The sequence below is a fragment of the Antedon bifida genome, chromosome 3 (assembly GCF_963402885.1).
Source record: "Antedon bifida chromosome 3, ecAntBifi1.1, whole genome shotgun sequence".
NCBI lineage: Eukaryota > Metazoa > Echinodermata > Crinoidea > Comatulida > Antedonidae > Antedon > Antedon bifida.
The window spans coordinates 24,204,319-24,219,897 of NC_136228.1; the positions used below are offsets into that span (position 1 = coordinate 24,204,319).

A 15,579-nucleotide genomic window follows, 5' to 3' on the forward strand; every position below is an offset into this window, starting at 1 on the left:
ACCGACAGAAAACGTACAAGGAGAACATTTTTATCATTCCGAGAACCATCGTCTACACTTCCTAGGTGGAGCAAGCGAAGCGAGCTCACCCTCTAGTATACATAATATGTATAGTATAATATATGGCTCTGTGGCTAGCCAGAGCCATATATAAAGAGTTACGACATTGGATTATAGTCACGTGATATGCAGATCAATTTGTGTCAAACTTGTCTCCGTTAATGCATGTAAAGTATAGGAGCAAGAAAATACTTTAAACTTTTTCTTATATTTAAAAAAATGTAATTGCACATTTTACGGTGAAATATCGATGTGCACAGCGTACAGAAGTACTTGCGGCAAAGAATATTGCACGCGCGTGCGCTAGTACATTATAACGTTCGATTGATTGATTTTGGAACGAAACATCCCATAACTACGTCCTATTAATAACAATTATGTAATATTTTCAATTCATAATGCATGCTTTGATGACTAAATAAAATAATAAAGTGTCGTGGATATATTTGTTAATATATTGAATAGGGTATGAACAAGATTAAAATAATAAAGGCAAATTATTACAAATGAAATGATGAACGAGTCTCTGAAAGTTTGTGTCAAAAACACACAGAGAGCCATATACTGTATAAAAAGAGGGGTGAATTTGTGTGTTTTTTGTATTGGTTCATGCTTTGATGTATCCTAACTTGCATGTAGGCCCTAGCATTTATTCTTTTGTTATTATAGACACAATATATATATATGTTACCAAATTAATACCATTAATAAAATTAATTACTAAAATAAAAACGGAATATAAGCGTTATTTCATAGACAAAAAAATCTAAAAATAATGCATGAACTATAGGAAAACGCTATACAAAAGAGACGCGCGCGCCCTCAGCGTGCGAATTCTTTGACACAAAAATGGCTTCTAATTTTCAATGTCGTAACTCTTTATATATGGCTCTGTGGCTAGCCAGAGCCATATATAGAGAGAGTTACGACTTTGCGTTCACGGATTTTAGAAAGTCACGTGGTGTGAACGCCGGCCATGTTTGTGTCCAACTATGCCTATGTAGCGTATGGAGTCGAGTCATTTGCTTAAAAAATGTATAACATTCACAAGGCTTTAAATATCGAATTTAATATCAAAACAATCAATTTGTTTAAAGGTTTTTGTTAAGATAATAACGAAATCATAAAGTTACTGCGAACATGATTTTTAAACAACAAAATGTAAAAACAATGCATTACTATAGAGAATCGCTGTACAAACTAAACGCGCACGCGTAGAGCGTGCATGGAGCGCACAACCAGAGCCGTTCTGAAATTGCTATTTTTGTTGTTTTTAATCATGTTCGCAGTAACTTTATAATTTTTTTATTATTTTAACAAAAACCTTTAATCAAATTGATTGTTTTGATATTAAATTCGATAATTAAAGCCTTTTGAACGTTATACATTTTCAAAACAAAAGACTCAACTCCATACGCTACATAGGAATAGTTGGACACAAACATGGCTTCTAATCCATTCGAAGTCGTAACTCTCTCTATATATGGCTCTGTGGCTAGCAACCACGCAGCGCCACCTACCGTCGTGACGTCAACACCGCAAAACTCTATTATTATCAACTTCCAAGATATCATATTCTAATTATAGCCGGGTATTTCCGGACGATGAAAAAATATTCTTGTTGGAAATTTCGCACTGGCAGTTCGCTTATGCATCATTCTCGAGAATAATAATTAATATTTCTATTTTTGTTTGTTTGTCAGATAATGTTATTGTAATGACAATGAGGAAATTCAAATCATTCACGAGTTGTACCTCAAATTTCCAGTTACCAGATTTACCTGTCAAGAAGGACTAAGAAGGCGGGCCTAGCCTAGGCCTATTATTTACGAAATTGTTTATTCGTAAGTTTTTTTATATGATTTATCATTTTAGACTTCTGTGGAGCACAAATAAAATTGGTTAAATACAAAAACTGGTAGATGATGGCTGCTGCGAGCCATGGAGGGCCTAATCCGAATGTCGCAGTTTCAGTTAAGCTTGAGGACCAGAATAATACCTTTAATATGAGATGAGAAGGATTATTCTACTTGGGGAAAAGGCATCTGCTTTTTGTCCCTGACTCAGCCTGAGGGGAGTGGTGCGCGAAAAATTGTAATTAGTAAATGCGAGAAAAAACAAAACTCGCACCGTTGTAACAGGGGTTCTGGGGTGCAAAGACAAAACTTTTCCCCGATTGCTATATCTTAACAAAATAAAAGTTGTAGCACCCTACAACAACATGATTTTTAATGCATTTTCTGGAGAAAATTGTGAAAGGACACTTTTAGTTGCGTGCAACGCGACTCTACAGCTCACTATGTTGGTCGGTCGGTTGGTCGGTAAACACTAACTCTAATTTGAGCATGTGACTGCGGCCATGTACTGTATATGGCCTTGTTTTTTTAAATAGAGATGCTAGGTCCCCAAAATTGCACTTTATGAATGAAAACGAATATATAATAAGATATAAGATAAATTTGAAAAATATAGCTCAGCTGCTATTAAGTTAAATTACAAGTTTTATTTTATTTAATTTTTAATATTTCATAAAATCAATATAAACATATTGTATAGTTTTTTTCTAGGCTTCTAGGCTTTCAATTGAATCACTTTGTTTCTTAAATTGGAGTGAAAGCGAGCAAGTGAGTTTCTTAAGATTTGAGACTTCTTCAAGTTCAGAAGTTTTTTTGTTCAATTTACTGAGATTAATAGGCATATCCAAATCCTGGGGTTTGAGCTTTCAAATTAAGACCAACATACGTTCGATGGTACCAAATTGGCTTTGATTATTCACCGTAAAATCATGAATAATTAGTCATGGAAATTTCCAAAAACGTAGGCCTACAGATAATGAGAGATCGGTGATGTAGACATAATAATATGCATAATATTACCGGTAACGCTGCAGATATTATCACTTTCAGAAATTAAAGCAAAATGGATAACAGTGAGTACACAGTGGATAATACAATGTTCATTGGGCGAGAAAAGGAAACGCAACATTTACAAGAATTATTTTTCGATGCTGTATTATCACCGAAATCAGAAATACGACGAGTGATAATAATTACAGGAGAACCAATGGTCGGCAAAACACGTCTATCAAAAGAAATTGGTAACCGACTGGTAAGTGGTTTCCAACTTTTGAATAAGCAACTAGATGTGTATTGCATTAAACTACATCAACTAACAGATTTCAGAAGAGTCCTTGTCAAGATATCTGCAGCATTAGGACTTCCACCGTGTTCTGAAAATGCACTTATAAAGCATTTCATGCAACTCAAACGTCTTTGTCTACTGATTTTTGATTCAGCAGAACACTTGTCTGTTGATACATCTAATGAGTTGCAGACTAAATTTCTAGACTTTTGTACACGACTTGTCAATAACTCAAAAGTGTTGCTTCTAATAAACTCCAGGTTTAAATACAGGTTGCTGTCAATTCATGTTAATGTGTACCACCATCGTTTAAAACCACTAAGTATTGAAGATTCTATTAAGTTGTTAACATCTGTTGCGGAAAATGTTGAGTTTGTAGATAGTATTGATAAGAAGATATCTAAATATTGCGCCGGAATTCCGCATGCTTTAGTAATTGCTGCAACTGAACTTAAAAATAATACATACACTCCACATGAACTCTTTGTGTTGCTAGAAGAGAATCGCTTGGAAACATTAAGTTCTGCCAATTACAGTGAAGAAGAAAAGGTTTCTGTTGTCATTAAATCATCCGTCAACAAGTTAAAGTCAATAAGAAATGATTACATAAGGCTTTCCTATATTCCTTCTTCATTTACTGCTAAAGCAGTTGCTGACATTCTTGAATTAAACAACGAAAAACCAGTAGTTTCTGCTAAACAACGTGTCTTGATTCCACTAACAACACGGTCCCTTGTTGCCAGGGATACACTAAATGATCGTTTCGATATTCATGACTTTTTAAGGGAATTTTTATCTAATGAATTATCTTTACTTTCGTCAGAACAGTCAATTGTCCTGCGCAATCGCTATTGTTCATTTTACGGAAAGTTGCTTCAATCGTTGGCGCCAATCGTTGAAGAAGACTCGTGTAAGAAACTCCCACTATTCAGTATAGAGTTAATAAACATACAGAAACTTTTGCAAGAGGCAGCGTTGTGTCCTTCGGAAGACTACGATCTCTTTCTTGACGTTGCTTGCAAGGCAGAATATCTTATTATTAATTTTCTGCCAAGAAAAGAATCTGTTGAATTTTATGCGGCTTGTGTAAGAGCTGCTGGAAGCCGAAATCAGAAGAAACATCTTGGTGTAATGTTGTCATCCTATGGTCAAGCATTAAACTTCACTGCATCAAATTGGAAATTGGCACAAGAGCAGTACGAGAAGGCAGTTGACATTCTAGCTTCATATGGTGATACTGTTGACATGGCATGGTTGTTAAACCATATTGGGTGGAACTTGCTCATGCAAGGCTCTTCCAAAGTCGCTTTAAGGTAATAAACATTCTAAATGTACAGTATATGTCCAATTAATTTATTTTTGTATTTATGGGGTGAACTTATTTTTGCTGGGGTGGCACGGATGACATGGAACAAAAAGAGGGATTTTTATTATTTAAATCACAATTTAAAAGCTTATACTGATTTTTAATATTAACTGTTAAGTTAATTGTTATAGATTAATTGGATGGAAGAACCATTGGCCAATTATATATAAGATTTATATGTCCATTAATAGTTTTTAAAACTCTATATTAAATAATCAATAGATATTTTAAAGATGCTGAAGAAACTTTGTTGAGAATGAGTGAAATTGAAAGAAAATTAGACACCCGATGGGAGAGAATAATTGCAGCAGTCTGGTCGTGTATAGGAATTTCATACGTTGTTCTTGGTATGTAATTATGCAAGTTAATTGCGTTAAATTATACTTTTTGTTTCTATTAAAATACAGCATAATTTATATCATTTTGACTCAAATCTTTATTTTAACAGATTCACCCAAACGTGGTATTCGATATCATGAGAAGACTTTAAAGATGCGAAGAAAACTTTGGGGCGATCACCCGTCAATTGGAGGAACGTACAACAACATGAGTCTGGCCTATATGAGAATGGGAGACCAAAATAAAGCGATAGAATATAGTCAGAAAGGACTAGATACAAAGATGCGCTTTAATCACGAACCGGCTAACGACATCATAGTTTCGTTAAACAATGTTGCAATTAACACATGTTTTTATGAAGATAATCCCAATAAAGCTCACAGGCTGCTCAATCAGTCATTTGAAATGAGGGAATCTCTTGGCCTAAATCATGTGGACACAGCTCTCATAGCTAACAATCGGGGACGAGTATACGAATACCAGAAGAATTATAGTGAAGCAATGGTATGCTACCAACAAGCAGTCCACATTAGAGAAAAACTACAACCTCAGCACAAGTCTACAGCAAATTCATTATTTTATTTAGCTTCTTTAAAGCTGAAATTCAATCAATTAGACAACGCACTTGAGTCATTCTACAAGTGCTATAGAATACGTAAAATTGGAATTCCACAAAACACAGAGCTGGGTGAGGTCATGGAGAGTCTTGGCACAGTTCACGAAAAACGAAATGAGTTTAGTGATGCAAATAAATATTTCACGGAAGCACTTGAGGAGTTTAACCGATTAAAAACATTTTTCGAAATTCAAGATAACGATAGCAAGGCAAAGGAAATGGGTAAAAATGTTGAAAGGATTCGCAGAAAACTACAAGATTTGCCATTTACAGCCATTAACAATCTTGATAGTGATGTAGATGAAAATAGTGACAATGAAAATGGTGGTGACGACGGTGTACAAGTATTTAATGGATCGTCATTTATTAAAGGTCAAGTGAACCAGAGTCATTCTGATAGGAGGCAAATCAGAAGACCCAAAAACGAAGGGAAAAATGGACAAACTCAAGACGCTACTAAACTGAACTACTTTGTAAACACAAATGTCTGTAACACTGATACCGGAGAAAGCGACAAGGTTTTAGAAGGAAGTATACTTCTACGATCCATGAAGTTATGTTCACAAGATCTTGAAGAACGTCAACATAAAGATGGACCGCCAAGACAAGATACGATAAAAGGGCCAATGACACCGGAATCTGCGTATGTATCTGGTGGTGTTTCTCTATCTAGTTTTTGTCAGTTACCTAAGGAAACGGAAGTGTCACTAAATACCATTAATGAAGGCTTCAATGAAGACCATCTGGATAGAATCATCAAAAACAAAATTCGACCGTTTTTAAACAGAGCAAAGGGAAAGAATCTAACTAGTATTGAAATAAAAATTAAATTTGATACAGAAGATACAACACAACTAGATAGTCATTCTGATTTGACAGACAGATCTGCTGAAGAACGTATGGTTTTATATATGAATGAAAATGAGAAACCAGTCCAAATTCTTAAAATAGTGGAATCTACTACTCAAACATGCAATCCAACTTTACTACCTAACAATCAGGTAGAAGCGCAATTAGGCTCTGAAGATTTACATGGTGTGGGAAAAAGCCATATAAATGGTGTGGGAAAAAGCAATACACATTCTCAACACAATCAGATCTATAGACAAGCGTGCATAGAGGAATGTCTTACAATGGCCACACCTATGTTACCTAGCGGACGTATCATGCGTCGCGAAGAATTTGAGAAAATGAAACAAGAAGCTATTTGTATACAGAATAATAATGAACATCTAGATTATAATTGTGAAAATGAAATTCAAAATAACTTGAATTACTGTTGTACCTCCAAGAGTCTCGGCAGTTCAAATAAGTGCACTTTAGACAGCATTCACATAAACGAAAATTATTTTGTTAACAAAAGTTCTACTGAAACAACTGATACAAGCATAAAAGGATGCAACAAATGGTTTACAAAAACCTCAATATGTCAAGGATCTGGTAAAATTATTTCCTTCGATGAATTCAAACATTTTCCAAGAAATCAGGCAGTATATTTCAATGACGATGTTCTGTTGCTTAGTGATAAACAACAACGGGATTCACAAATCGTTGTTGATATGATACTTGATAACGCGTTTCCTCATTCTCCTACTTCTACTACCAACACTTATACTACTAGTAGTACTTTTGATACCACTGCTGACACTAGAAGTAAATCGTTCAACTTAAAGGGAAAACAGTAGTTTCTTTCAAAAAGCACTAACAATACTTTTGTCACATATACACCAAATTTTTTTTACTTGGTCTTGCTGTTTTGACAAAGAATAAGAAACAAACATCAAGATAATGACATGTTAAATAATTAGACCGTAAATGGGTTAATTTATGATTCTTAAGTGAATATTAAGTTAAAATGTTAATAGTGATGTAGGTGAAAATAGTGATAATGAAGCTGGCAATGATGGTGTACAACTATTTGATGGATCGTCGTTTATTCAAGAAGGTGATCCAGAGTCATTCTGATAGCAGAGGCAAATCAGAAGACCCAAATACAAAGGAAAAAATTGACAAACTCAAGACGCTACTAAACTGAACTACTTTGTAAACACAAATGTCTGTAACACTGATACCGCAGAAAGCGACAGGGTTTTAGAATAGAAAATGGACAGAACTTTTGTATATATAATCTCATGTATACTTTTACGTGTGTTAACTAGTATCAGTATAGCCATAATAATGTGTTGTTTTGTAAACTATAGTAATCAATAATATAATAATGTCTACAGTCTACATCCAATAAATCCCAAAACATAATCCACATGTATTTTAAGAGGCACTATATGTCAACAAATAATTATTAGTCCTCTCTCCACGACGGTTGTCACATAATGCTTTGTATTATTTTTTATTGTATTTATATGTTCCATATGGACAGTTTGTCTGAAATAAAGTTGAATTGAATTATGTACCTGGTGTTTCTCTATCTAGTTTTTGTGAGGTACCTATGGAAACGAAAGAGTCATTAAATGCTTCAACGATGAAGAGCATCTGGATAGAATCATCAATAACAAAATGAGGCAGAAGATACACATTCACAAATACGTTGTCAATGAATATAATGATTATTGTTTTTAGATACCAATAAGATCAACTCAAATACAAAATAATCTGATACGGAAATTTTCATTATATTATCGAATGTGGCTTATAAAATATTGCAAGTTCAATTATTAGTGTCATTTCAGATTTATAACAACAACAGTACAGTAGTAATGACAATAATAACTATAGTAATGATAACAATTTTTTAATGTAAATATGTATATGTTTGTATGATGGCATTTGCAGCAATAAAGAAATTGAATTGAATTGAAAAAATGTATGATTGTTCATGTATATAGAGGCTTAGAAATATTTCAATTTGTTTATTTGATTAAACTATTGTGGTTGTTCTTAGAGGTTTGAGTAGATCTTCAGGCTGCTTGTAGAAAATGTCATAATAAAAATAAGAAACTAGATTTGAACTCGTCACTTTGACGAGTTCGGGTTATCCGCGCAAACGCAACATGCACATTCTTAACCATATGAACCTCAACAATTATTATGCCATCCTATGACATGAAATAAATATGTTTACAGTGCTGAATTGTACCTATTATGTAGCATACATCATATTACAGTATTTTACAGAATAAACTGTATATGTTATATACAGTGTAGCATAGACAAAATTACGAGACCCATCTTTTAAATCTAATTATTAACACGATGACGTCATCAAATTGACATATAAAGATAACAATTTTAGAAGATAATTATCTAAATAATTACATTAAAACAAATTTGAAGAATTTTGGGCACGTAAAAGTGAGATGCGCTCTCGTTTAAACGCAATGAACTTTTACGCAAGAGATGAAAATATGACTTTTTGAATTCAACTGGCCATATGATGACGTCACAACATCTGATTGGCAAAATATTCACATGAATTTGTATCTACAATCCAATAGCTTCCAGAAAACGTTTTAATCATGATTATCACTTTTTATTCTGACGAGCTATAACAGATTGAAATTTACTGTAAAGATGAAAATAGGTGACCCACGTTATTTACATTTTTAGACATGATAATGTCATAAAAAAATAAAATATTTTTAAGTCATGCGAAAGATAGTTGATTGACCTAGACAGTATTAAAATATCTGAGGAAATGGAATACGTATAAGCGAGATGCGCTCTATTTAATGTGATGAGCAACAACGAAAAAGTAAAAAATCCTATATTTTACATTCGTGTGGCCATACGATGACGTCATAACATCCGAGGGGTAAAGATTCTGCATGAATTCATATCTACAACATATCTGCTTACATATTAAATTTAAAAAATTGGGGGTTGTGGATGATCCTGAGGAGCTATAATAGATTAAAAATAGGCATAATTTTGACAATATTTTGTCACTTTTGCAACTAAAACGGGCGCAAATGGTCTAAATCAACGTGTTTTCGTATGACGTCATTTTAATTTGAAATGATGTCAATCTTTTTAAAAATGACTAAGAAAGGCTGTAAAATCATAATTCAAGAGAAAAACACATGATTTTTATGCTCCGTGCGCACCTTACGCATAATTTTTTTCGCGCGCGTGGGAATTTTTGACATGCTCAAAATGTCATGATCAGCGTAGAAAGTTGATTAGAAATTAATATTGCGCATTTTGAAATTTTAAATGCCTTTTGCCAAAATGACTTTTGGTTTATAATCTATGATCAATCATTAAAATTCATAAAATCGCACGTAACTTACGCTGCGCGACTCTAACGTCATATAACGAAATTTCTTGCACATCTACAGCTACAGGTCAATCTTATGACAAAGTTATGCAATCTTATGTTGACCATAATTAGAGATACGCTGCGAACAAAATTCCGGGAAAGAAAGAAGAATAACAAAGAAGATGATGAAGATGAAAAAAAAGATATTTACAATCACAAGGGTTATCCGCAACTAAGTTGCGGATAACCAATTATCCGCAACTAAGTTGCGGATAACCAAATAACAGATGCTTCATGGTTCGAAGTTGTAGCATACACAGAGATAGTTAGTATCGTTGCAGCCCAGTCATAAAATTTGAACAATTTTCACCAGATAATATATATAAACATAATAGCATAATATATGATCTGAAGAAAAAATATTTTGGTCAAAGCACCCTTTTGATATTTGCTCTTCTAGCCTATTTTGTTCAAATACAGGATTTATTTTGTGGTAATATAACAGTTTGACTCCACTTATTGAAAAAAAAAAAAAGAGAAACAGAACAGACTGAAATATTCAGCACCTCAAACATAAAGCTATGCTGAAGAATCAAAACATATCACTTCATCATCAGGATAACTGATAGTATTAAACAATTACTATTAATATGCAGTCAATAGTTACAGTGATCATCTTTCTTTGCTTAATTTGATATAAAGGTTTATTTACAATGAAGAATAAACACTACAAGTACAATTAGGCCTAGATACAATTAAAACAATGAATTATTCAAAACACAAAACTAAAACACAAATAGCATTTATACCAGAATAATAATTGAAAGAGAACAATACTTAAAATTAAAAAAACCCTACTACAGTACATCTGTATCCTAAATCAAATAATTGTACTGTACTTAAAATCTGGATATTGACCTTTATACATACACATAGTATTCTTCAGCAATGAACAAATAACCATGGAGGTTATACCTCCATGAAATAACTGAGGTAATAAGGTCAACATTACTCAGGACTGTAATCCATGCTTTCATTGTAATAGTGGCCTCTATGTTTTTACACATCTTTACCATAAAACCTAGAGTAACAAAACTCACAAAGAAAAATGAATTGGGTTTCTAATTGATCACCAGTAATATATTTCAGAAAGTGATGTTCTTTTAAAAATAAATTTAAAAAAAAAGCTTATTCATATTTATTTTAAAAATGATTAACTATTTAAGAGAAATTTTCTATGACAAATATTGACAGACTTATAACAACTCCTTGAGCATGACAATTGTGTTAGTATTTTGGATTTTAACAAAAACAAATACTGTACAATTTTGTCTATAACAAGCTTAACCCTACCCTAAGTCAAAGCTGAAATTCACCATGGTCACCGAGGTAGATTTTATGTTAAGTCCAAACTTCAAGCTTATTGACTGGTATCGGACAAAGGATTAACATTATGTGTTATATACATTGGCACTTCAGTTGGATAGGAATCATATGATTGAAACCTATTTGAAATAGCGCTATGCAAAACATTCATAAAAACATGTCACAAAACAACCTCTGCAATTAGGACTTGATATTAACACATTTTTAAAAATTTGCTTAAATATAAATTGTTAGACCTACTTTTATATACTGTATAACTGTAGTACATGTCATTATGTAAACAAATAAATGTTTAAAATAGCCAAGGTTTATTATTTAAGTCATTAAGTATAACATTAATAATCACTACATACATTGCTACTATGTTAGTCACTAACAGATAAATACAGTACATGAATATAATGTAATGCATTCTCACATTGCTTTGTACAAAGGCAAACAAACATTTATTTGCCTTTAATTGCTAGAAATATATTGTACACTCATTTATTTTAGATAAACACATGAATCTAAAATATTTGATTTTATATTTTTTAATACCTGTAATGGGTTTAGATGAAAAACCTATACCAAAAAATGATTTGCCGAGGCCTGAAGTTGGTATTAGAAATGTGAAAACCGATACAGTATATTTATTACACTCACAACACAGATAACAGGCAATACAAAATAATTCAACAATGCATAATTATGAAGATAGCAATCATATTTGTTAACTACTACCAAATATGCCTACTGAAAAATAGCACAACTAGGCAATTATATTTTGAATGTTTGGTGCAACAATTCTGGTTGTGGAGTTTCTGCTTATATTATCTTGTCATCGGTATCACGAGAAACGCATCACATGCATTTAAGAGATATTGAGGTAGAAACTTTCCTGTTACATTTTAATTGACTTCTAAAGCCTTCCCAGATAGTAACCCTGATCCTCTTCAATCTAAAGAGATATTTTCTGCATTTTATATTACTATTCCATTGCTAATTGTCAGTTGGATGTTATCTACATTTTAAATAATCTTTGCAAGTATGTTAATAACTTTACCTTTCATCAAAGATATGTTTATAAATTGTTTTCAAAAAATCACTTAAAATATCATTGTGTATGCGACAATTATTGTTCAAATGTTTTCCATACTATATATATTATGCAATTTATGAAAAACATTAAATGCAAATTAGAATCTGAAATGATCAAAATCCACATTGTGAACTGATAGTAACAATTAAATTATGCAAATAATGTGCATTGAAAATCTACCTCTAGCCAATAGGCTTGGGTCTCTGTAAGTTTGATAGAACAAAATCCAAGGTGCATATACATGGCAGCACATATTAAATAACCCTGCCACAACAAAGTAATAAATAAATAAATGAAAAAAAAAAATTCCAAAAGTTTTACAATATTTACATTACTTCCTTTTATGATATTCTTAATCAGACATATTTTTGAAATTTTCGATTTCTTAATATTACTACCCGTACAAATTTCACTTGATTATTAAATAGATGTTGCTATTTTTTAAATATCTATTTTAAAAGATGAATTGATTAAAATCACCAACATCTGTCCAATTAAATACTGTATATTTTTTTATACAACTATTTTGTTTATCAATATCTGCATTAGTTAATAATTGAGGTGATTTTAAGGTGTAAACACTTTGTCAAAAACATAGACAGACATGAGACTGCCTCTTAAATCAGAGTATAATTATACATTTTATCCCTGATATTATTGAATAATTCTATTATAAATATAAACACTCTTGCATTACAAGATTGTTCCAAAATGGTTCTTCCCAAGATAAAATAATTGCCTAATACAGTAATTACTAATAATATTTTGGTAACCATACTGCTTTAGCAAACATGTTGGTCATAATTTGTTTACCAGGTGCGAAGTGAGCAGTAGAAAATTTAATTTACTGTTCCTGAGAGTTAAACCTGAAATGTCCATTTAATAATTGTGTTGGTTTGGAGCACAAAGCTGCCTTTTTAGTGTATGTTACAACCACATGAGCATTTCAAACCATAGCTAGATCAGCACTGTTCATCATACCATTCATTGGAATTCCATTTGGGTTGATAGTTGGTCCAAATCCATTCATGTGCCCATGATTGCCTGCTGCTGCAGTATAACCATTAACACCACTGGTTGGTACCTGTCTGTAACCTGCATATCCATTTGATGTTGGTTGGTAGGGAGGTGGTTGGCTTGAAGATGACTGCTCTTGATTTGTTCTTGGAATTGCTATAATAGTAAATTTTAATTTGAAATAAGGTTTATGTTGCTCAAACACAGAAAATTAAAAAATGTCAATCCCCAGCTTATTTTATACTACCGTATAGTTTGATGTATGAGTCGCACTTTTAATGGGTAAATTTGACCTTTAAATTGTGATTTCAGGTTATTTCCTCACCTAATTCCTCAATCTAGTCTTCATTGTAATGTCTTGCCACCTAAATGGTTATTGACACATCTTATCATCCCATGAATGGTCTTAAATGATCCTTGACCATGAAAACATGGGTCAGGAAATCAAATTGGTTAGGTTATCATTAGTATTTATAGTTTTTGTATGATGGCAGCACTAATTTGCATAAAATATATATGGGACACGCATAGTCTAGTGGGACCAATTAAAAAAATATTTCCAAGCAGTGCACAATAACCTCTTCTGTTGACTACACTATGTATGTAGTGATTCATTTGTTTTAAAGCTCAGGTACAGGCATGAATTTTAAATATAATATTTGGTTAATTGTACATAAATCAAATATGTGCAACATATATCATGACAAAAAAAAACATTAATTTCCCTTAAAATAGTAAAATACAAAATTTGGAAATATTCTGCTATAAAAATCTGACTTTTTTCAGTAGTTAGGTAGTTTAACATCATGTCTGGTGACTCCCTAGCAAGTGAAAAAAAGATGGTGGGTATACGGTGGATAATTTTTGCTATAGCATGAAAATAAAAATCTGAAAAATTGAATAAAAACACCAGAAACATAATTTCAAGTTTTATTACCTATATTAAGTGCCATCTGAAAAAAATTTTTTTTTACCACACAGTTTATTTTTCATAGTATTTTAAAAATGCCTCTCTATTTACAACATTTGTATACAAAAGAATAGTAATTTTAATGTGCAATTTGAACTATCCCCCACTGATGATAAGAAAGTGCTTATTTTTAACAAGATCATGTAACACAAATAAAATTGAAACACAGGGGAACTATAGATTGATAATTATTGGAATGTATGATCAATAGAAATTTTTTGCCATGAAAAATCAAAACATGCATCGCGCACGGATTGATATTTTCATATTGTGATGTGATGCACCCACTTCGACCGATCGCATGGAAGGGTAAACAAATAAAAGAACAACTTTTCAGCGAAAATACTAGGTCTTCCCCAATTCTGCCAAAAAATGAAAGACAATTAATTCAGCAACGAGACGATGTCAGGCTAGGCCTATTGGTAGAGTACGATGTTCGTATGTTACCGCTCTTTAAAACTAAGCCTAACTAAGCTAGGCCTAGAAACGTCTACAAAAGAACTTTCTCTCGTTGCATACGAGAGGTGGACAGACAGATAGCTAAATAAAGATCGATGCATTTGCACATGATTTAGACATTTTTGTAAAATATATAACATTTTTTTTACATTAGCTGGCGATAATAATTACATAAGCTGGGAGGCAATTTTCGTTACTACATAAGCTGTTGACCGTTTCTACATTAGCTGGTGTTGATTTATTTTTACTTAAGCTGTAGGTTTTTCTACATTAGCTGGAGGTTTTACTACATTAGTGGTTGTTTCGACATTAGCTGGCGTTTTCTTTTTAGCGGTTGTAACAGGGCGTCCTAAGGGGGATACGATGAATTTGTCGATTTTATTCTTAAATGTAACAAAACTCTACAAAATCAACATTAACATTTTATTTGTATTGACGGTGACAAAATATATTGAGAAATGAACGTAATTTTCACACAAAAATGATTTAAATAGATGGATTTCACAAAAGGGAACTATTGGTAATCTTAGGTCTTGGGTCTTAGGTATCATGAACAAAAAAAACATTGTTTTCTATCTGAAACGTGTTTGTGCCATTATTGAATCAGACCATCAGATCACACACTTAATTCGTATGATGTGCAGAATTTAATTTTTAGAATTTTAGTTTTCTTCTCAAGCCTACAACCCAAATATTTAATGTTGTTCTACACATTTAATCATCATTCCACAATAAATGGTAGAAATATCGAAGAATAAAATCTAGTTGTTAAAATTACAAACTAAAATTGTCCATATCTTGTGTGTAGGCTGCGACTAGGTTACGACAGGTAAAAAAATGTTCCTACCGTAGTACTACTGCTCAAGCTTCCAAGACGTACCATGTGGAGCACATGTTTTTCCCACTCGATGCGTCAACAAACCCAATT

General features: G+C 32.5%; 2 protein-coding genes across 6 annotated transcripts in view; one reads left to right on the top strand and one right to left on the bottom strand.

The window, feature by feature from the left end:
* The first annotated feature begins 1,753 nt into the window (after nucleotides 1–1,753).
* On the top strand, nucleotides 1,754–8,327 carry LOC144838023 (uncharacterized). Of its 4 annotated transcripts, none has more exons than XM_078693360.1 (4): nucleotides 1,754–1,904; nucleotides 2,967–4,514; nucleotides 4,790–4,914; nucleotides 5,016–7,930. In XM_078693360.1, exons 2-4 carry the CDS (start codon nucleotides 2,980–2,982, stop codon nucleotides 7,205–7,207), a joined length of 3,852 nt encoding a protein of 1,283 aa, XP_078549486.1. In that variant the 5' UTR covers nucleotides 1,754–1,904; nucleotides 2,967–2,979; the 3' UTR covers nucleotides 7,208–7,930. The 4 variants fall into 4 exon arrangements, with proteins under 4 accessions (XP_078549486.1, XP_078549487.1, XP_078549489.1 ...); XM_078693361.1 differs by lacking the exon at nucleotides 1,754–1,904 and adding an exon at nucleotides 7,967–8,327 and having other exon boundaries at nucleotides 2,846–4,514; nucleotides 5,016–6,209; XM_078693363.1 differs by lacking the exon at nucleotides 1,754–1,904 and adding an exon at nucleotides 7,934–8,327 and having other exon boundaries at nucleotides 2,846–4,514; nucleotides 5,016–6,173.
* A 2,197-nt stretch (nucleotides 8,328–10,524) lies between these two features.
* The window catches only part of LOC144838028 (transforming growth factor beta receptor type 3-like), a 35,001-nt gene continuing 29,946 nt past the window's right edge, over nucleotides 10,525–15,579 (bottom strand). For both annotated transcript variants that reach the window (XM_078693375.1, XM_078693374.1), the window contains one exon: nucleotides 10,525–13,378. In XM_078693375.1, coding sequence (XP_078549501.1) covers nucleotides 13,152–13,378 — 227 coding nt within the window. In that variant the 3' untranslated portion in view covers nucleotides 10,525–13,151. The remainder of the gene's footprint in view (nucleotides 13,379–15,579) is intronic.